Genomic DNA, 21,929 nt, shown 5'->3' with positions numbered 1-21,929 from the left:
AAGGGGGAGCTGATCCTGCCTTAGCAGTGGTGGGAAAGTTGGGGAAGGAAGATGAGCCAAGATAAAGCCTTTGATACCATCCAAAATGAACATACCGCAGGGTGCAGGCCTGCTTACCAGGGGTTGTCAGGGTGTCTAGTCACCGGAGCAGAGATCCAGCCCAGTGGCATGAGGCTGGAGTGAGTGCGTAGTGCATGCGGACAGAGTGCATTGGAACATTTTTGTCATCGTAGTTTTCTGTTGGAAAATTTTTCATGAAATCATATTGATTTCTATGAAACTTCTTGCTAAATGAAAATTCTGAGTTGTGACTAGTTCTAGTACAGAATCACCTTGTGTTGCAATGTGGGGCTTGGCCTGGGCAGGTGGTGGCTCCAGCATTTGGGGAGGCTGGCACGAGCAGCAGAAGTTCCTCTGGTGCCTGGGCCATGGCTCTGCCCTGAGGCCCACCTCAGTTTGGCCTCTTCCCCCCGAGGCCCTGCCCATGCTCTGCCCACATTCTGCCCCAAACCCCGCTCCCACTCGGCCTCCCCGCCAGCCTCTCGCCATTGCTCCTCTTCTCCACTGTGGGAGTGAAGGAGAGGAGTGACTTGGCAGGTGGTGGGGTCTTCAGGGGAAGGGGCGGAGCAGGGATGGGAAGGGGGGAAGAATGGGAGTGGGACCTCGGGGCAGGCGGGGCAACAGCCCAGGCATCTGTACTGTCAAAGGCAGCGGGTTGGCAGCTGTTTGGGGAGGCCTAGCCTCCCCTGGTCTTTAATACCTGCCACCCATGGGGCTTGGCTTGTTAGAAGGGCCGTAAGCAGCTACAGATGAGGATCATTTCCCTGGTTTTGTTACATATTCAAGCACCTTCTCCCATTCCAAGTGCAAATCCTGCTCCATTCCTGCACTGGTTATTATTTATAATTTATTTGTATTACCATAGTGCCTAGGAGCCCCAGGCATGGCCCAGGACCCCATTGTGCTAGGAGCTGTACAAACACAGAACAAAGCTGTCCCTGTCCCAAAGAGCTTACAGTCTAAGGGCTTTTCTACACTGGCACTTTACAGCACTGCAACTTTGTGCACCAGTGCTGGGAGCCACGCTCCTGGGGTTGGTAGCTACGCCCCTCATGGAGGCGGGTTTTTTAGACTGTTGGGAGAGCTCTCTCCCAGCGCTCTGCCATGACTACACAAGCCATGTTAAAGCGCTGCGTTGCCAGTGTAGACTAGCCCTAAGCCTAAGACAGCTGGATCCAGACAGAAGAGGGAGTACAAAGAACTGATTGGGGCAGAGAGGTTTCAGCAGTGGGCAGAAGCTGGAGTGGAGAGGTTCTAGCATGGAATTGGAGGAGAGGAATTCCAGACTTTGTGCCTGTATGTCCCTGAATGTTACTGAGAGATGCCATTGGAACTGGTGGGAGACTTTTTAGCTCAGCAGCAATAAAATCCAAGCGATATGGAGTGGGAAACTATGCCCGAAACTCCATCCCATACAGGTTTCAGAGTAGCAGCTGTGTTAGTCTGTATCCGCAAAAAGAACAGGAGTACTTGTGGCACCTTAGAGACTAACACATTTATTTGAGCATAAGCTTTCCTGGGTTACAGCCCACTTTATCAGGTGCGTAGAATGGAACATATAGTAAGAAGATTTTGTGTGTATATATATATAATATATATATATATACACACACACACACACAGAGACACATAGAGATAAGTTGGAAGTTGCCATACAAACTGTGAGAGGCTAATTAGTTAAGATGAGCTATTATCAGCAGGAGAAAAAAGATTTTGTAGTGATAATCAAGATGGCCCATTTAGACAGTTGACAAGAAGGTGTGAGGATACTTAGGGAAATAGAGTCAATATGTGTAATGACCCAGCCACTCCCAGTCTCTATTCAAAGCCAAGTTAATGGTATCTAGTTTGCATATTAATTCAAGCTCAGCAGTTTCTCGCTGGAGTCTGTTTTTGAAGCTTTTCTGTTGGAAAATTGCCACCCTTAATCTTTTACTGAGTGGCCAGAGAGGTTGAAGTGTTCTCCTACCAGTTTTTGAATGTTATGATTCCTGGTGTCAGATTTGTGTCCATTTATTCTTTTGCGTAGAGACTGTCTGGTTTGGTCAATGTACATGGCAGAGGGGCATCCCCTACAGTTCCTGCAGGCAGATCCTCTGAGGGGGTAGGAGGCTCTGGACAGAGCTTAGAGGTGGGAGAGAAACGGAGCCCAAAGGAGGAAGTGCCCCTGAATGAGGGACTCAGTCTGGGGCCCAGGGAAAGGATGGGGATGCAGGCTTTGTGGCTGGCCGGCCTGTGCTGCCCCTTTAAGAGCAGGCGGAAGGGCAAGTGGTGTACTTGAAAGTTGCTGGGACCCCAGAATCTGCATGGATAAAATGTCTCAGAACTTGCCTGAGAATGAGGGGGCTGGACTGCTGAGGAGCATCAGGTGGGACAGAAAATCAGGAAGCAGGCAGCTGCCAAGGAAGGGCACAGACAGGGAGGCAGGAGCCCATGCACATGCCCACCTGCAGACCCTGTACCGCCTGTGTGTGCGTGTGTTCCACCTGATCTACCTGGGTGTGTCTGTTTAGCCACCTAGCCTGCCTGCTTTGTCTGTCCACTCAATTCAGGGTGCTTTATTGGGGTGACACGCAATTCATGTGCTGCCGGCATGTATCAGAGACAGACCCCGTGGCTCCATCTGCAGGTCTGGTCTGCCAGGACAAGACTTCACACTCTGTCGGGCTTTGAGCCCTGGCCATTCCTGCTCTGTAGCGCAATGCCATCTGTCCATCTCGCCCATGTGCGTGTCTGTCTATCCCACTTTGCCTGTGTGTGTCTGTCTGCATTGTTCTGCCTAGGGGCGTGTCTGTCCTGCTGTGCGTGTGTATATGTCCTTCTGTCCTGCTCTGCCACTGTGTGTCTGTCCTCCTCTGTGAGAGTGTGTGTGTGTCTCTCCCGCTCTGTCCATTTGTGTGTGTGTGTGTGTCTGTGTCCTGCTCTGTGTGTGTGTGTTTGTCTGTCTCTCCCGCTCTGTCCATTTGTGTGTGTGTGTGTGTCTGTGTCCTGCTCTGTGTGTGTGTGTTTGTCTGTCTCCCCCGCTCTGCTCGTGTTTGTGCATTCCCTTTGGTGCTTAGCAGAGGGAGACACTGGGCAGGGAGCCTGGACCCTGGCTGTGCACTCGGACCCCAAGGATGAGGGCAATGCAAGTGGCTGCATCTGCTCAGGCCCAGCCCTCGTCATGGCCAGTCCAGCGTGCACAGACTGAGTCTGGCCTGGCCTGTTATCTTTGGTATACCAGCCGGGGAACGTTTGGCATCTAGGGTCCAGGAGGTTGGTTGTGTGGACTGTGGCACTTCCTTGGAAGCTGATGCCAGAGCCTGCAGACCTCACGCAGGGCACTTGGAGGCCATTCCTGGGTGTGGTGTGTGGGCCCCTCTCTCTGGAAAGAGCAAAGGAAAAATTATGGAGACAAAAGCCATGCTCTGGGGAGCTTACCTGTCCATGGAGGGCTCTGGTACTCACTCCCAGTTGCCTGGGGCAGGAACTCCAGCTCCAGGCTTTGGCACCTGCCGGCTCCATTGTGGCTGCTGGAGTCATTCTCGGCTATTCAGATGGAAATGCCCTGAGCTGGAGAATAGAGGCCCTGTTCCCACAGCGAGGGGCAGTGCAGGGGAGAGGAGAGCCAGGGGCTCCCGGACATGCCCTGCACCCGAGCAGGTACGTAGCTCTGCAATGCTTCCTCTCTAGGATCCCACTGCTGAGTGCTTCCCCAATCCTCATCCCAAAGGGAACAAGGAGGAAAGGGGCCCATCCTTGGTGTGAGAAGGGGAAGCAGGTGGGCTTCCTAGTTCAGCAGGGATCAGTGGAGGGACAGGCTGGGGAGGGAGGGGGGGCGTGGGGGAAGGACCCGTCAGCTCTGCAGGGGTTGTTCCCAGAGTCCCATTCTGCACAAGAAGGGATAACTCAAGTCCCTGTCTATTTTCTTCGTGTGTATGCCAGAGTGGGCTTAGTTTTCTCCTCCCCTTTGCCTGGAGCATACAGTTTTAACAGCCAGTGTTTCCTAGCTCATTAGCATTTGCTGTCAGCCCATTTTGAATCCGAACCCCACTCGCAGGGCCTGACCCTCCAGTCTCCCAGTCTGGCCAGACTAGGTGATTGGCCACTGGTCTAGTTGTGTGTTTGAAAGGTGCAGCCCAGACAGGTCCCCGGGGGTTCAGGAACTAGAACGTTGTGGGGCTGGGAGAGGTCTGTGCAGCAAGGCATGCTCACCTGTTTTGCCTGCTGCCAGAGTCAGCAGGGAAGTGGTTAATACTGGCACCATATTCCAAGGTGGCCTTCAGCATTTCCCCGTCCCTCTCAGGCTGAAGTGAATAGACTCCCGGCAGCAGCCTCTCTTTGGAGGTGAGCTGGGGGCTGTGACTGTCTGTGTCCATGCAGCACCAGTCGAATGAGGCCCTAGCGGTCTCCTGCAATACAAATAACCGTAATGTGAGAGCGGGAGCACTCCGGGCAGCTGATGGGGTCAGACCTGGAGCCCTCAGGATTCCTGGAGTCGTGGCAGGACATGCCAGCACGCCAGGGTCTGTCCTCAACAGTCTGGAACCTGAGGGCAGGGCATTCCTGCTGGCCAAGGTCCTCGCCATTCAGGGTGGTTCAGCTGTCCCAGGGCTTGGGGAGATTTCTGCACTTGTCGGGGTCCAGGCAATGCAAGTGCCTTGTTGATGTCACAGACCCATGGAGGATGCAGGCATCAAAGGGGGCCTGGCCATCTGCTGTCAGTCCCTGGAGCTGACCGTGCCTGTTTCTTTCAGAAATGACCCTCCTTTCCTCTCAGACTGTGTCCCTGGAGGCAGCATCTGGCGCAGCTGCCACTGAGAAGCAAAGGATGCTGGAGAAGAGGTCGAAGGTCATTGAGGAACTTCTTCAGACAGAACGGGATTATCTCCGAGACCTGGAAATGTGTGTGGAGCAGATCATGGTGCCTCTGCAGCAGGCGCAGGTGGGGAGCCTATGGCAGGAGGCGATGGGACAAGAACAGCCAGACAGGATCAAATCCGGGGTCCACTGAGTCCAGTTGCTGTCTCTGACAGTGGCCCCGGCTGGCTGGTTCAGTCCCCCTAGACTTCCGTAGTGGCAGCTGTGGAATCTCCTGCTCGTGGTGGGATGTTTCGCTCTAACTTGTGTCACTTAGTGTTTGGTTTGATTTTTGTTGTGGCTTATGTGACTCGGACCATTATCATTCTCCATAGAAATGTCCAATCCTCTTCTGAATCTTGCCAAATTCTTGGCTCAGTCTTGTGGCAGTTTTCAGAGTAGCAGCCGTGTTAGTCTGTATTTGCAAAAGGAAAAGGAGGAGTTGTGGCACCTTAGAGACCAACCAATTTGAGCATAAGCTTTCGTGGGCTACGGCTCACTTCATCGGATGTGAGTTCCACAGATTAATTATCAGTGGGGTAAAAACTTGTCTCCTTTGATCTGTTTTAACTTTGGTGGCATGAGAGATTGTCGTGGTTAGTGGAGCTGGATGACAGCCTGTGGGAGGATGGGGGTGCGAGGCAGAGGTTGCTGTAGGGGGGTGGAGGGTGTGAGGCAGAGGTTGCTGTAGGGGGGTGGAGGGTGTGGGGGATGGGGGGTGCGAAGCAGAGGTTGCTGTGGGGGGGGTGGAGGGTGCGAGGCAGAGGTTGCTGTAGGGGGGGTGGAGGGAGCGAGGCAGAGGTTGCTGTGGGGGGGTGGAGGGTGCGAGGCAGAGGTTGCTGTAGGGGGCGTGGAGGGTGCGAGGCAGAGGTTGCTGTGGGGGGGGTGGAGGGTGCGAGGCAGAGGTTGCTGTGGGGGGGGTGGAGGGTGCGAGGCAGAGGTTGCTGTGGGGGGGTGGAGGGTGCGAGGCAGAGGTTGCTGTGGGGGGGTGGAGGGTGCGAGGCAGAGGTTGCTGTGGGGGGGTGGAGGGTGCGAGGCAGAGGTTGCTGTAGGGGGGTGGAGGGTGCGAGGCAGAGGTTGCTGTAGGGGGGTGGAGGGTGCGAGGCAGAGGTTGCTGTAGGGGGGTGGAGGGTGCGAGGCAGAGGTTGCTGTGGGGGGGTGGAGGGTGCGAGGCAGAGGTTGCTGTAGGGGGGCGTGGAGGGTGCGAGGCAGAGGTTGCTGTGGGGGGATGGAGGGTGCGAGGCAGAGGTTGCTGTGTGGGGCGGGAGTGCGAGGCAGAGGTTGCTGTGGGGGGGTGGAGGGTGCGAGGCAGAGGTTGCTGTGGGGGGGTGGAGGGTGCGAGGCAGAGGTTGCTGTGGGGGATGGAGGGTGCGAGGCAGAGGTTGCTGTGGGGGGATGGAGGGTGCGAGGCAGAGGTTGATGTGGGGGACGGGGGTGCGAGGCAGAGGTTGCTGTGGGGGGGTGGAGGGTGCGAGGCAGAGGTTGCTGTGGGGGGGTGGAGGGTGCGAGGCAGAGGTTGCTGTGGGGGGGTGGAGGGTGCGAGGCAGAGGTTGCTGTGGGGGGGTGGAGGGTGCGAGGCAGAGGTTGCTGTGGGGGATGGAGGGTGCGAGGCAGAGGTTGCTGTGGGGGGATGGAGGGTGCGAGGCAGAGGTTGCTGTGTGGGGCGGGAGTGCGAGGCAGAGGTTGCTGTGGGGGGGTGGAGGGTGCGAGGCAGAGGTTGCTGTGGGGGGGTGGAGGGTGCGAGGCAGAGGTTGCTGTAGGGGGGGTGGAGGGTGCGAGGCAGAGGTTGCTGTGGGCGGATGGAGGGTGCGAGGCAGAGGTTGCTGTGGGGGGGGTGGAGGGTGCGAGGCAGAGGTTGCTGTGGGCAGATGGGGGGTGCGAGGCAGAGGTTGCTGTAGGGGGGTGGAGGGTGCGAGGCAGAGGTTGCTGTGGGTGGGTGGAGGGTGCGAGGCAGAGGTTGCTGTGGGCGGATGGGGGGTGCGAGGCAGAGGTTGCTGTGCGGGATGGAGGGTGCGAGGCAGAGGTTGCTGTGGGGGGGGTGGAGGGTGCGAGGCAGAGGTTGCTGTGGGGGGGGTGGAGGGTGCGAGGCAGAGGTTGCTGTAGGGGGGGTGGAGGGTGCCAGGCAGAGGTTGCTGTGGGGGGGTGGAGGGTGCCAGGCAGAGGTTGCTGTAGGGGGGGTGCAGGGTGCGAGGCAGAGGTTGCTGTGGGGGGGTGGAGGGTCCTAGGCAGAGGTTGATGTGGGGGACGGGGGTGCGAGGCAGAGGTTGCTGTGGGCGGATGGGGGGTGCGAGGCAGAGGTTGCTGTGGGGCGATGGAGGGTGCGAGGCAGAGGTTGCTGTGGGGGACGGGGGTGCGAGGCAGAGGTTGCTGTGGGGGATGGAGGGTGCGAGGCAGAGGTTGCTGTGGGGGGCATGGAGGGTGCGAGGCAGAGGTTGCTGTGGGGGGCATGGAGGGTGCGAGGCAGAGGTTTCTGTGGGGGGGGATGGGGGTGCGAGGCAGAAGTTGCTGTGGGCGGATGGTGGGTACGAGGCAGAGGTTGCTGGTGGGGGGCATGGAGTGCTGTGGTGGGGTTGTGGGGGGCATGGGAGAGGTCACTGCAGGACCTGCCCTTGAATGTTTCTCCCACCTGGATGCCTCTCTTCCCTGCCTCTCTTCCCATCTTTGCAGGTGCAGGGTGTGGACTTCGAGGGGCTCTTTGGAAATATTCAGATGGTCATTAGCTTCTCCAAGCAGCTGCTGGGCACCCTGGAGGCTGGGGATGCTGTTGGTATGGATTCTGTTATTCCTTCTTCCAAGCCAGGCGAGGACCTGGGACCCTTTGGGGTGGGGGCGGGGGAGAGGGGGAGCTGTTTCAGGGGGAAGGGGCGGTCTCAGCTCGTATGCTGCCTCACCGCCTTGGGCCAGGCCAGCCTCGGGCCCTGCTGCTTGTTCTCCAGGGCTTTGTCCCATGCTCAGTGACTCCAGTAAGGAGGCTTCCCCAGGAAATCGTTCCATGTCTGCTGGGTCTGTGCGCTGGGACATTCAGATCCCTCCAACCCCCAGGAGGCTCACTGTGTCCTGGGTCTCACTGGAAATGCCCTGGCGCGCCTCAGGATGTTCCCACTCTATTCCCTTCCTCTCTCTTGTGACCCTCCCCCTCTCCGTGGCTGCCCAGCTCACTCTGCCCCAGTGCTCTCCTCCACTCATGCCAAGGGTGCAGCTCCCCAGACTCTGTCTTGCTCCCCTCTGTGGGCTCAGCTGGCCAGGGATCCTGCCGTTGGGGGTCTCTGGCATTAGGCTCCTTTGATTTTTTTCCAGGTTTTTCTTGACTAGGATAAAAGGTATTTTGAGGTATTAGTGAGCATGTTCTAAGTAGTTTGAAGTCCCCTTGGCAGCAGCTCACCCAACAGCACGTGCTAATGGGCAACTTGCCTCATGAGAGAACCCACAGGGATACCTCCTACCACTCCCTTTCTGTCCTAGTCATGGCAAACCCTCAAGGCTGCTCAGTTTCTCACCACTCCCCCTCCCGCCATGCACAGTGGGCACCTCAGGGGCACAATTCCCTCCTGGGCTTTGTGCATCCCAATGGTTGACTGCCCTGGAACATGCCTCGGGGTTATTCTCCGCCCCAGAGGCGGCTTCTCTGCTCCTAGTGACCCTTTGCGCCTTCCGTCTCCTGCCGGAGCTGGGCTCTCTGCTTTCTCCTTTGAACTCCCAGGAACTCAGCTCTTTTTGGTTTGCTGCGTCCCACCTGTGACAAACGAGTTGCCCTAGGGTTGGAGAGAGGGGCAGGATGGTGGGGGTGGGAGTATGAGGGTCCTGTGGAGCCTAGAGCAGTTGGGAGGAGGAAGTGCCTCAGTGAGGTGCTGACATCTGCTGGGGACTCAGCTGGTAAATGCCAGAGGGATTAGGGGAACCTCCAGAGGGATAGAAGTACTGTACGTTGGTAGTGCAGTCAGCACAGTGGTATGCAAAGCTCAGCTTGAGTACGTGTCCATTAATGTGTGTGCAAAGACAGTCTGAACTGCCCTGGACTCTGTGGGTTTCTGAACATGCCAGACCCTCTGAGGAGAGATGCAGGAGTCAGAGCTATGATCTCGTCATGCTATTGTCTTCTGTCTCCACTGTGCCATGAGCCAGCCTCAAACCCTGCTTCTTCGTCTGTGCTGACTCCCTGGCCTCCCCATTTGTGTGTGAAAACCCTGTCCACATCCATAAAGCCAGTGTCTTTTCCTCCTTGGGTCCATCCTTTGCTGTGCTGTGATACCCGCAGAGCGCAGCCAGGGGTAATAGCCAGGAGGGTGGGGAGATGAGACTGCTGCCCACTATGCAAAATGAACTGGTCTTACTGTTCACCGTGTCTTCCTTCCCACCCCCATGTGTCTGCTTCTGCCTCTGTTGTGTCTTGTTGTAACTCAGGCTGTGGGCTTCGGGGCAGGGACTGTATTTTTGTTCCTGGCGCAAGGGGGCCACAGTTGTAGCAGGGCCTTCGGGCACTGCCCTAATACATGTAATAAGTAATGAGTTGGCATGGGGCGCTCGGTGCCAGCAGCTGCACAGGGACGGCAGCGGGCGGAAAATCAGGAGGATGTACAGGTGCATTAAGAATGATTGAAAAGTAACCTGGGTGCTCTGATACTGCCGTCCCCTCGAGCAACATGTGTGCAGGGGGAGTGGACAGCTCTGGGCATCTCGCCAGGACAGAAACAGAGATTGTAAAGGCACCAGTGCTGTGCAGAGCTCAGGGTGGGCAGGAGTCACTGAGCAGCCTTCATCATTCTCCGCAGGGCCAGCATTCCTGGCACACCAGGCAGGGCTGGAAGAGGTGTACAAAGTGTATTGCCAGAACCATGATGAGGCTATTGCGCTGCTGGAGGCCTACGAGAAGGATGAGAGGATCCAGAAACACCTGCTGGACTCCCTGGAGAACCTCAGGTGATTACCTTCCCCACTCCGCATCCTGGCCAGGAGTCTGGGCCGCCTCCTTCCCCTCTCTGCCCCTCATCCTGAGCATGCTGAGACAGGAGCCTGCCTTCCTGCCCCTTTTGCAGACTCTCTCTTTACCCCTACAAGAATACACGGGACTGTCTTGGTGCCCAGGTCCTTTTGATCTCTGAGGCCTTAGCAGAAGAGTAGAGACAACGGTAGAAAAGGCCCCCTGGCCTGAATGCTTCATCTCCCGCTCCCACCCCAGGCAGGATACCTGCAGGGTCCCTCCAGCCACACAGGGTTACAGAGAGCAGCACATCTCTGGGGCGAGGATTCCTGAGCCTTCGGTCCTGTCGGGTCAGCGGCATGACGGCGCTGGCTTCCTTGCCTGGCTGACATTCTCAGCTGCCTGCTCAGGGTCACAAAAGGCTAATCCCCTGAAGCCAGCAGCTTCAGTCTCTGGACTCTGCAACAGAGCAGGCAGCTGCTTCCCAGTGTCACTGCAGGGCAGAGGTGCTGGCTGCTGGAGCCTGCACCTGATCATCCCATTAACCAGCTTCCTTTCCTTGCTTTTCCACCCTCTGCGGCCCTGCAGGAGCCTGTACAGTGAGTGGTAAGTGCCTCCTTCCCATTACTCACTGCATGCCTGTCAGTTTATCTCAGCCCTGCCACCCATCCCCACAACTAACATCCTCCTTCCCTGGGCTGTGTGCGTGCCTGCAGAAACGTAATGGTGCTGCATGGAGCCTGTGAATGCAGAAGCCTGGGGCTGGGTTTGGTGGGTCTGTGGCTGGGCTGGGCAGAGGAGGGAGGCATAAAGAGTGTCTGTGCAGGAGTGTGGCAGAGCAATGGAGAGGCCATGGGGACAAGGTATGTCCAGTGTAGACAGTTCATATAGAATCAGCCTGTGTAGAGTTTAGGTTAGGATCTGGGCTCTGGGGCGCACAGCCAGGATAGTGGGATGGGAAGGTGTGAGGCTGATGGGTTGATGAGATTGTGGGGTCAGGATTGATGGCAGGCAGGATTGTGGTAAAAGGAAGGGGCTGGCGGTGCACTGGGCCCGGGCAGTTTGAGGCTGATGTGGATTGCAGGGTGAGAGTTTGCGGCAGGTTTGAGATGGGTGACCCCTGGGTTGTTAGGAGCTTGTTGAATCTGGGGGTTGAGGCTGGGAAGCTGTGAGGATGGAAGGGTGCAAAACAGGGTAGGCCCTGTTCTGTGGGGCTGGATTGGAGTTTGATCCATGTCTTTCCTCCTGACTACCAAGGGGCTGCACAAACTACATCAACCTGGGCTCCTTCCTCATCAAGCCTGTGCAGAGGGTGATGCGATACCCACTGCTGTTGATGGAGCTGCTGAGCGCCACACCCGAGTCACACCCTGACAAGGCACCACTCACTGCTGCAGTCCTTGCAGTCAAAGAGATCAATGTCAACATCAACGAATACAAACGTCGCAAGGACCTGGGTGAGCCAGCCTCGCAGAGCCGGGCTGGGAGGCACCCCTTGAGCAGCTGGGCACGGGAACGGGGAGGCAGCAGGGGAGATGCAGCAGCTGGACTGGGAAAGCAGCTGCGGAGAGGATGTGGCAGCTGGGTGTGGGGCACACGGTGGCAGGGCTGCAATGGAGATGTGACAGCAGGGCTGTGGGGTGGCAGTGGTGATGCAGTGGGTGGGGGGATGGAGATGCTGCGGCTGGAGGGGAAGAGGGAGGTATCTGGGGATATGCAGCACCAGGGGTAGGTGATGAGATTGCAGGGCTGTTCCTGGTGTGGAGCTTTGACTACTGCTCCTCCCTCTCCTAGTGCTGAAGTACCGAAAAGGGGATGAGGACAGCCTCATGGAGAAAATCTCCAAGCTCAACTTCCACTCCATCATCAAGAAATCCAACCGTGTCAGCAGCCACCTCAAGCACCTCACAGGCTTTGCCCCCCAGGTAATCTACACGCACAGCTGGAGCCCACTTCAGGCAGTGGGAGCAGGAGGGAGGGGGTTGGTACCCCTCTGGCCTTCCCCTTCCAATTATGCTCATCATGCGGCTCTGCCTGGTGATCCAGAGCTCAGCACAGATGGTGCAGGGAATGGTCATTGGGAGCCTGGTACAGACACAGCCAGGGGTCAGTTCCTCTGGCCTCTCTCCGCTCTGGGTAAAAGTGTATGTTGGGGTGTCAGTGTCCCTCAGTCTCTCTTCCCTTGGAGGGAGGCATTGCCCATGGCCTGTCTCTGCTCTGGGAGCAAAGGGCCACTTGCAGTTCCCATTGGGTAGGACACTGTAGTGCTGTATTTGACCCCTTTGAGCCACTCTCCAACACAGCTGAAGGATGAGGCCTTTGAGGAGACGGAGAAGAATTTCCGGTTGCAGGAGCGGCTGATCAAATCCTTCATCCGAGACCTTTCCCTCTACCTGCAGCATATCCGGGTGAGTCCATGCTCAACTGGGGCTGCCCTCGCTAGTCAGCCTGGTGGGGTCAGTGATTCCCTTCTCCTAGAGGAGGGTTCAAGCTCTGGCAGGTCCCATTCTCTGGGGTGAGAGTGGAAGGGGAGGGAAAGGACCCTGTTCTCTGGGTCCCTGACTGTGTGGGAGGGGTTCTGCACAGCCCTCAGCAGCGGGTGATCATTGCACTGACTGCTGTTTGTGTCCCTCACCCCAGGAGTCGGCCTGTGTGAAGGTGCTGGCAGCTGTGAGCATGTGGGACTTGTGCATGTGGCAGGGCAGTGGGGATCTGGAGCAGTTCCAGAAAGTGCATCAACTCATCAGCGACCAGCTCTTCTCCAGCTTTGTGAGTGAGCCTCCTATCCTTGTGTCCTCTCTCCTCTCTGCTGACCCGCTGTCTCTGCATGGGCAGGGGCAGTAGGGCCCTTGGAATGAGTGTGGGCGAGTAACGCGGCCCCGTCACATGTTCTGGAATACGTGCTCAGTCTGACTACGAACGTTTGTATGTATTTACACTCCGGGTAATGCCAGCTGGGCGGTTGGACCGTGCTGTTTTGAGCTGGGGAAGGCTGTGAAGCTTGGTGTTAGGCTTGGTTTTTTGGGCTATTCTCTGACAAAACACATAATTGACATAGAGTTATGATAAGGGAGGAGGATTTAGGGTGAAACATGGGGTGTTAACTCGAGGGGAGGATTATGGGTGAAATACAGCAGAATAGAGTAGGGGATGAAGAGGGAATGACACAGGGTTGATGGGGATGCTGATTTATGAAACATGGGGGTTTAGCAGTGGCCAGATTACGGTGAGACAGAATGACGGTTAGCAGGTAAAATTGAGAGTGAGAGTCGAAGGGGTCATTAGGAACGAATTGGGATGATACTTGAGGTGATGTGGGGATCAGGGATATGTACAGGGTGTGACTCACAGGCAGGTTTAGGGTGAAATGAGCAATGTGATGAGAGGCGAAGATTAGTGAGAGAAAGCACGGGTAAGTCGGGGGATGACTGAGAGGGATTCATGGAGTGGTCAGTGAGTGTGATATAGGGTGGTGACTAGGACGGATGATTTACTAATAAAATGGGTATTACTAGAGGGAAGATTTAGGGTGAATCATGGGGTGGCCGCAGGAGATGTAGAGTGAAACGAGGATTGACTAGAAGGGAGGACTTAGCTTGAGACACAGTGTTGGGGACTAGGAAGGAAAGTTTCATGTCAGATATGGAGGCAACGAGGTCTGATGTTAATGGAGACTAACCAGGGGTTTTAATTAGGTTTGTGCTCTGCCTCCTTGGATCTGGCAATGGCCACTGGGAATTATCTCCATGTACTGCTGCTGTGTTCACTAAGTTAGGTGTAGCTGCATTGAATGGTAGTGGGATTAGTGGGAGCAGTTTGGAAGAGCTGTGATTGTGATAGGAGGTGATCTGAGGGGCTATACTGTATCCCGGGGGGTGAGCCCCTCTCCCTGACCCCCATGTATCTGATCATGGGGAAAAGTGTACCTTGAGAGATCCGGTCAGCCTCACTTCAGTGCAGCGCTGTGTCAGTGGCTGGGTACAGGGTGGTGCTGGATGTGTGCTCTGCATTTAATGACGGGTAAGGGAACATATTGTGTTAGACAGCATTGTACGTATAGGGGTTAGTGGGTTGTGAAAGGCGTTGAGGAGGTTGTAAAGTTTAGCAGATGTGCTGTTCTGTCTAGGGAGTAGGTTAAATGTTTGAATGTATGGCAGGGGTAAGTAGCTCTTGTTCAGTACAGCGCAAAGGTAGACTGAGAGTATGTGTCACATGCATATTGGGGCTTTGCTCAAAGAGGGCAGAGTTACGGTTATGTGGGCATGTATCTTAACTCTGTATTTCCTGGTTTCCAGAAGTTTGAGTTTTCCATTCCACTAGTATCTCTGGAGCAATGGTTCTCAACCTGTCGTCCATGGACTATGTCTAAGGGGTCCGTGAAAGATTTTGGCTGAAAACTGACTGAACAGAATTCAACTATAGATACAGACAATCGATTTCCAAAGGGGTCTGCACCTCCATTCAAAACTTTTTAGTGGTCCACAGATGAAAAAATGTTGAGAACCACTGCTCTGGAGGACATTAAACAGCAGCTACTAAAGTTAAGACATTTTTAAATCAGCAGGTCCACACAACTTGCACCCATTGCGTCTGGACTGTTGATGTTGATTTTCAATAAGTCTTGGAACACTAGGGAAGTTAAAGAAGACTGAAAGAAAGCTATTGTTGTGCCAATATTTAAAAAGGGCAACCAGCATGACCTGGGCAATTATGGGCCTGTCAGCCTAACGTTGATCCTGGGCAAGATAATGGAGCAGCTGGTTCTGGACTTAATTAATAAAGAATTAAATCCTGAAGCACTTACATGGGAGGAATGTGATCAGGAACAGTCAGCATGGATTCACCAAGGGAAGGTCATGCCTGACTAATCTAATCACCTTCTATGATGAGATTACTGGTTCTGTGGATGAAGGGAAAGCAGTGGATGTATTGTTTCTTGACTTCAGCAAAGCTTTTGACACGGTCTCCCACAGTATTCTTGTCAGCAAGTTAAAGAAGTATGGGCTGGATGAATGCACTATAAGGTGGGTAGAAAGTTGGCTAGATTGTCGGGCTCAACGGGTAGTGATCAATGGCTCCATGTCTAGTTGGCAGCCGGTGTCAAGTGGAGTGCCCCAGGGGTCGGTCCTTGGGCCGGTTTTGTTCAATGTCTTCATAAATGATCTGGAGGATGGTGTGGATTGCACTCTCAGCAAATTTGCAGATGATACTGAACTGGGAGGAGTGGTAGATACGCTGGAGGGCAGGGATAGGATACAGAGGGACCTGGACAAATTGGAGGATTGGGCCAAAAGAAATCTGATGAGGGTCAATAAGGATAAGTGCAGGGTCCTGCACTTAGGACGGAAGAACCCAATGCACCGCTACAGACTAGGGACCGAATGGCTAGGCAGCAGTTCTGCGGAAAAGGACCTAGGGGTGACAGTGGACGAGAAGCTGGATATGAGTCAGCAGTGTGCCCTTGTTGCCAAGAAGGCCAATGGCATTTTGGGATGTATAAGTAGGGGCATTGCCTGCAGATCGAGGGACGTGATCGTCCCCCTCTATTCGGCATTGGTGAGGCCTCATCTGGAGTACTGTGTCCAGTTTTGGGCCCCACACTACAAGAAGGATGTGGATAAATTGGAGAGAGTCCAGCGAAGGGCAACAAAAATGATTAGGGGTCTGGAACACATGACTTATGAGGAGAGGCTGAGGGAACTGGGATTGTTTAGTCTGCAGAAGAGAAGAATGAGGGGGGATTTGATAGCTGCTTTCAACTACCTGAGAGGTGGTTCCAGAGCGGATGGTTCTAGACGATTCTCAGTGGTAGAAGAGGACAGGACAAGGAGTAATGGTCTCAAGTTGCAGTGGGGGAGGTCTAGGTTGGATATTAGGAAAAACTTTTTCACTAGGAGGGTGGTGAAACACTGGAATGCGTTACCTAGGGAGGTGGTAGAATCTCCTTCCTTAGAAGTTTTTAAGGTCAGGCTTGAGAAAGCCCTGGCTGGGATGATTTAATTGGGGATTGGTCCTGCTTTGAGCAGGGGGTTGGACTAGATGACCTCCTGAGGTCCCTTCCAACCCTGATATTCTATGATTCTAAAGGAGGGTGATGTAATTAATGCTAATCAACATAAGGTTCTGGAAAATAGATCCTGTTAAACTAACTTGATAACTATTTTTGAGGAGATTACAAGTTTGGTTGATACAGGCAATAGCGTTGACGTAATAAACTTAGACTTCTGTAAGGCGTTTGACTTGGTGCCGCACGACAGTTTGATTAAAAACACCCTAGAATGCTATAAGATTAACCTGGCACACATTAAATGAATTAAAAGCTGGCTAACTAATAGGTCTCAAAACTATAACTGTAAATGGGCAATTGCCATTGAGCAGGTATGTTTCTAGTGGTCTAGCCAGGATCGGGTTTTGGCCTTATACAATGTAACATTTTTATCAATGACCTGAAAGAAAACATAAAATCATCACTGATAAAGTTTGCAGATGACACAACATTTGGGGGAGTGGCAAATAATGAAGAGGACGGGTCTCCAATACAGAGTGATTGAGATAGCTTGGTAAAGTGGGCAGAAGCAAACAAATGTGTCTTTTATATGGCTAAATCTAAATGTATACATCTAGGAACAAAAAAATGTAGGGCATACTTACAGGATGGTGGACTCTGTCCAGGGAAACTGTGAAAAAGATTTTGGGTGATGGTGGTGGATAATCAGCTGACCTGAGCTCCCAGTGCAACCCTGGGGCCAAAAGAGCTAATGCAATCCTGGGATGCATAGACAGGGGAATCTTGGGTAAGAGTAGAGAGGTTACTTTACCTCTGCGTTTGGCAATAGTGTGACCGCTGCTGGAATACTGTGTCCATTTCTGGTGTCCACAATTCAAGAAGGATGCTAATGAATTGGAGAGGGTTCTGTGAAGAGCTACTAGAATGATTAAAGGATTACAAAACCTGCCTTACAGTGAGACTCAGGGAGCTGAATCTATTTAGCTTAGCAAAGAGAGGATTATGGGGTGACTTGATTACAGTCTATAAGTATCTACATGGGGAACACATATTTTATAATGAGCTCTTCAGTTTAGGAGAGAAAGTTCTAATGTGATGCAAGGGCTGGCAGTTGAAGCTCCACAAATTCAGGTTGGAAATAAGGCTTACATTTTTTACAGTGAGGGGTAATTAACGTACGGAACAATTTACTGCTGATAAAAAGACTCTGTATCCCCCCAAGGATATGGAATTTCTTTTCTCCCTTCTTCCGCCTAAGTCCATCCTGATTGATGCAGTGAATTCCCGTGGCTGCCAACATCATTCCAAATCCACCCCTTGTGATAGGGATTGGAAGCTCCTTCACAAGTTTAGAAGGAAGGCCTGCTCTTCTGCTGTTCTGCAGTTCAGAATTTCAAATTACCAGGCCGTAATGGCAAAGTACAACTATATGAACTATGCCAAATTCAGCACCTTTATTGACCATCTCCCAGAATGCAAACGGGAACAATTCTGGGCCATTATCAGCCCAGGGCAGTTAGTGGCCAAAACAATACTCCAGACAGCACTTGATGCAGCTGATACAGCAGCCTGTTCCATCTCAAAGGTGGTTGTGATGCAGTCAGCTTTGTGGTTGCATATTTTTGGTTTCCTGAAGGAGGTTCAGACAACTGTTGAAGGCCTCCCCTTCGAAAGCTCTAAGTTGTTTGCTGAGAAGACTGATGTGTCCCTCCACACACTTAAGGACTCCAGAGCCTCACGTTGGTCACTAGGAAAAATTTAGTCCTCAGTCTTCTCACAAACTGGAGTTCCCACCACAACTCTATTACAAACCAGAGTAAAAGGTCCAAATTTCAGAGGCACAAACTCTCAGGTTCTCAGTCCTCAGCACCGCAATCTTTGACCTCAAAACATCAGTTTTGACGCCTTGGTCAAGACCTCGAGAGACCACTCGCTTAGACACCAGCTGCCACTTTCCAACTCCTCGCATCCCTTTGGATGCTGCCTTGCTGTGTTCCATCCCAACTGGGAACAGATAATGTCTGACAGATGGGCTTTGGAAATTATCTCCCATGGGTATTCAATCCACTTCATCTCCCTCCCCCACCCCCTTTCCCTGTCCCTCTTCAGGCACCCTTCTCACACGAGAGAATTACAACAGGAGATAGGTCACCTCCTCTGCCTAGGAGCCATAGAACCCGTACCAATGCATCTCCAAGGCAAAGGGTTTTACTTTTGATATTTTCTGATTCTCAAGAAAAAGGGAGGTTGGAGACCCACACTGGATCTCAGAGCACTGAACAGATACATCAAGGCTCAAAAATTCAAGTTGGTCACACTAGTGGTGATTATTCCATCTCTGGAACAAGGAGATTGGTTCTTGACCGCCAGGACACGTATTTCCACACATCGATCCTACCATCCCACAGATGAGTCCTCCGCTTTACTGTGGGTTAGACCCATTACCAGTACAGAGTACTCCGTCTTGGCCTCTTGTCCACCCCCAGGGGATCATGATCAATCCATTCTTAGATGACTGTTTCCTCAGGGCCTGCTCCTTCGAAGAAGTCCTGTGGGCCACCCACGGAACTATAGACGTGTTCATGAACCTGGGCCTACAAATCAATGTCCAAAAATAGTCCCTACCTCTGGTACAACGCTTGGAGTTTATAGGGGCTGATCTCGACTCATTGCAAGTGAGGGCACTCCTTCCACAGCACAGATTTCATAGCCTGTCCGCGCTTGCAGAGTCAGTGCAAACCAGCCCTCAAATGCTGGCCAGACATTGTCTCCAGCTTCTGGGGCACATGGCAGCTGGCACGTTTGTAATGTCTCATGCCAAACTTCACATGAGGTGCTTGCAGACACAGTTCAGCTTGGTTTACAGGCCAAACAAACCTCTCTCAATGCTTGCCAGAGTCAAACACTCCCTGGACTGGTGGAAAGACCCAGCAAACGTTTGCACGGGGGCCCTGTTCAGTTAACCCCGCCCCAAAATTACTTCTCATTACAGACATATCCTTTATGGGTCAGAGTGCTCACCTCAACAACCTCACAACTCAGGGCAAATAGTTGCTTACAGAGGTGACTCTCCACATCAACCTCCTCGAACTCAGGGTGGTCAGGAATGGTTGCACCCACTTTCTCCCACTGATCAGAGGTACACACACGAAGGTCACAACGGACAATGTTGCATGCATGTACTACATAAATCATCAGGGAGGCACCAGATTGTCCTCCCTATGTGCAGAAGCGCTAAAGCTCTGGAACTGGTACATTTCCCACCATGTTCTAATATCAGCAACCTGCCGCCCAGGAGCGCAGAATACAACAGCGGACAGTGTCAATCTCAAGGTCTCATGTGACCACGAGTGAGAACAGAACCCAGCAGTACTCTGCATCATATTCTGTCAACAGGGGACACCAACAATTCCTTGTTTGCTATGTAGCTGAACAGGAAGTGCCCATGTTACTTCTCCAGGGCCAGCCTCAGACAGCACTCCGTAGGGGACGCTCCCCTTTTTCCATGGGACAAGGGCCTTTACGCCTTTCCCCCATTCCCTCTGCTGTTAAAAAGAAAAAAGAGCAAACGTCATACTGATTGCTCCCACCTGGCCAAGACAGATGTGGTACCCGTACCTGTCATAGCTGGCTGTGTCCATTGATCCCTCTTCATCTCTCTCCATATCGCCTCTCACAGAATGAAGGGTGTACTCTCCATCCCAACCTGCGGATACTCCAGCTCAACTGGCTCCTTCTTGGTTCCTGTGCATAGAGAGCTCCTGCCCCAAGAAGGTACAGGAAGTGTTACTACACAGTAGGAAATTGGCAACCCATCATAATTACCTACAGAAGTGGACCAGGTTTCAGGTTTGATGCAATTCCAGGTACATTACCTAGCATCCGCTACTCTCCCCATGATGTTAGACTACATTCTGACTCTCAATAAGTCAGGACTATCTCTCAATTCGCCCAAAGTACACCTGGTGGCCATTGCGACTTTCCATCAGCAAATAGAGGGATACTCAGTTTTCTCACACCCAACTACAAAGTGGTTCCTCAAGGGCATAGCAAACCTCTTTCCCCAACACAGACATCCAATCCCAACATGGGACCTGAACTTAGTTTTTAAGAGCCTGACTAGATCACCCTTTGAACCTATGGCCACTTGTTCACTCACATATCTGTCACTGAAGACGGCATTTCTGGTCGCCATCACATTGGCAAGAAGAATAGGGGGAGATGGCTGCACTTTTGGCGCACCCCCCCTTTTTACAGTCTTCTTTCATGAGACGTTTACTCTCAGGCCACACCCAAAGTTTTTTCTCATCTTTCACATGAACCAACCGAGTCACCTCCCGTCCCGACCTTTTATCCTAAGCCTCACCGTGATAATAGAGAAGTCATACTTCACATGCTAGATGTTAGGAGAGCCCTGGCCTTCTACCTGGAGAGGACAAAGGCTTTTTAGAAAATCTCCTAAACTCTTCCTTTCCTTTGCCGATAGGTCTAAAGGTGTGGCAGTATTGGCCCACAGACTCTCCAAATGTGTCTTGAACCGTATCAAACACTGCTATCAGGTTCGCAGTGTTGTACCTCCATCTGGAATCCACATACACTCCGTGAGATCAATTTCCTCCTCTGTCGCCTTCCGCAAGAATGTCCCTATCTCGGGAATCTGCAGAGCAGCCACCTGGGCGTCTGTGCATACCTTTGTAGAACAGTATGCAATAACTGGGGAGTCTGCTTCCAACGCTAGCTTTGACTCCATGGTATTATCGTCCATAACAGACTCGACTCCGAAGCCTCAGCCTCCCATCCGGGATACTGCTCAGGAGTCACCTAGGGTGGAGCACCCATAGGGACGCTACTTCAAGAAGAGGAGGAAGTTACTCATCTTGTGCAGTAACAATGGTTCTTTGAGATGTGTGTTCCTTTTGGTGCTCCACAATCCACCCTCCTCCCCTCTACTTCGGAGTTCTTCATCGGGACTCTGCGGTAAAGAAGGAACTGAGGGTGGTTCGCCCGTGCAGCGCTCATTATCCTTGAGGCAGAGTATGAGGGAGGGGGAACACATGTGCGGGCCGAACGGACATTGCTATCAAAGATCTCTGATCAGCAACACGGGGCTGCACATACATGGACAGTGGAGCACCCATAGGGACACACATCTCGAAGAACCATCATTACTGCACAAGGTGAGTAACTTCCTCATCTTTGGTGGTCTGGATGGGCACAGTATGCCACCAGGCAACCTTAACTTTGAATTAACAAGGTTTTTTGTCAGTTAATTTCCTAGTTTTTTTAACCGAAAGACACTTGATGGCAGGACTTAGTAGTTATTTAGGAAGCTGTAATTGTGTACATGTGTAGCTGTACTCCTATGATAATAGTAAGGATGATAATCGCTAGCCTTTACATAGTGCTTTTTGTCAGTGAAGCCCAAGGAGGGAAACATCATTAATCTCATTGTACAGATGAGAAAAGTGAGGCACAGAGAGGTGAAATTAGTTGGCCAAAGTCACCCAGCAGGCCAGTGGCAGAACCAGGAATTGAGCCCAGGTTTTTTGAGTCCCAGACGGTTGTTCTCGTCACGTGGTTGTGTCATTCCTAAGAGCTCCCTCCACCAGTACACTTTTTGTGATCATGGAATGGGGGTAATGTCATGCTTTGAAATGATTGGCGTATGTGGTTAACAGGATGCATGAGTGATTGGGGGACTATTCCTGGTGAGAGGCAGAGAGGTGATTGGGGGGGTTCAGTTTTGTGTGAGAGATGGGTTTGAACAGGGGGAGATTTAGGGTGAGACCAAAGGTGTGTGGGACTGAAGAGGAGGGAGGATTGAGCATGAGACACAGCGGTGATGACTAGGCGATGATTTAGGCAGAAGCACGGTGTGACTGGGGGATTTAGTGATACAAGAGGGTGATTGGGAAAGAGGGTGACATGCGGGTTGACTAGCGAGGAAGGATGCTTCAGGGTGAGACACTGATGGGGATACATTAGACTGATACTGGGCTGAGGAGCAGGAACGAGTTGGGGTGGTGGGGAGGAATTGAGGTAAGACGGAGATGCAGAATGTGGTATTGTAAGGGTCGAATTAGGGCAAAGTGTTGTGGCCCGTGA

The 21,929-nt window shown here is 52.9% G+C and overlaps 1 protein-coding gene across 1 annotated transcript in view; it reads left to right on the top strand.

The window, feature by feature from the left end:
• Positions 1-21,929, top strand: part of DNMBP (dynamin binding protein) — an 82,697-nt gene that overhangs the window by 49,655 nt on the left and 11,113 nt on the right. The window contains exons 5-12 of the mRNA XM_077823394.1: positions 4,797-4,984; positions 7,567-7,666; positions 9,669-9,816; positions 10,406-10,423; positions 11,075-11,274; positions 11,612-11,742; positions 12,121-12,225; positions 12,458-12,586. Coding sequence (XP_077679520.1) covers positions 4,797-4,984; positions 7,567-7,666; positions 9,669-9,816; positions 10,406-10,423; positions 11,075-11,274; positions 11,612-11,742; positions 12,121-12,225; positions 12,458-12,586 — 1,019 coding nt within the window. The remainder of the gene's footprint in view (positions 1-4,796; positions 4,985-7,566; positions 7,667-9,668; positions 9,817-10,405; positions 10,424-11,074; positions 11,275-11,611; positions 11,743-12,120; positions 12,226-12,457; positions 12,587-21,929) is intronic.

Source organism: Eretmochelys imbricata, chromosome 7, assembly GCF_965152235.1.
Source record: "Eretmochelys imbricata isolate rEreImb1 chromosome 7, rEreImb1.hap1, whole genome shotgun sequence".
In the NCBI taxonomy this organism is placed as follows: domain Eukaryota; kingdom Metazoa; phylum Chordata; order Testudines; family Cheloniidae; genus Eretmochelys; species Eretmochelys imbricata.
This window is presented reverse-complemented; position numbering and strand designations above follow the sequence as displayed.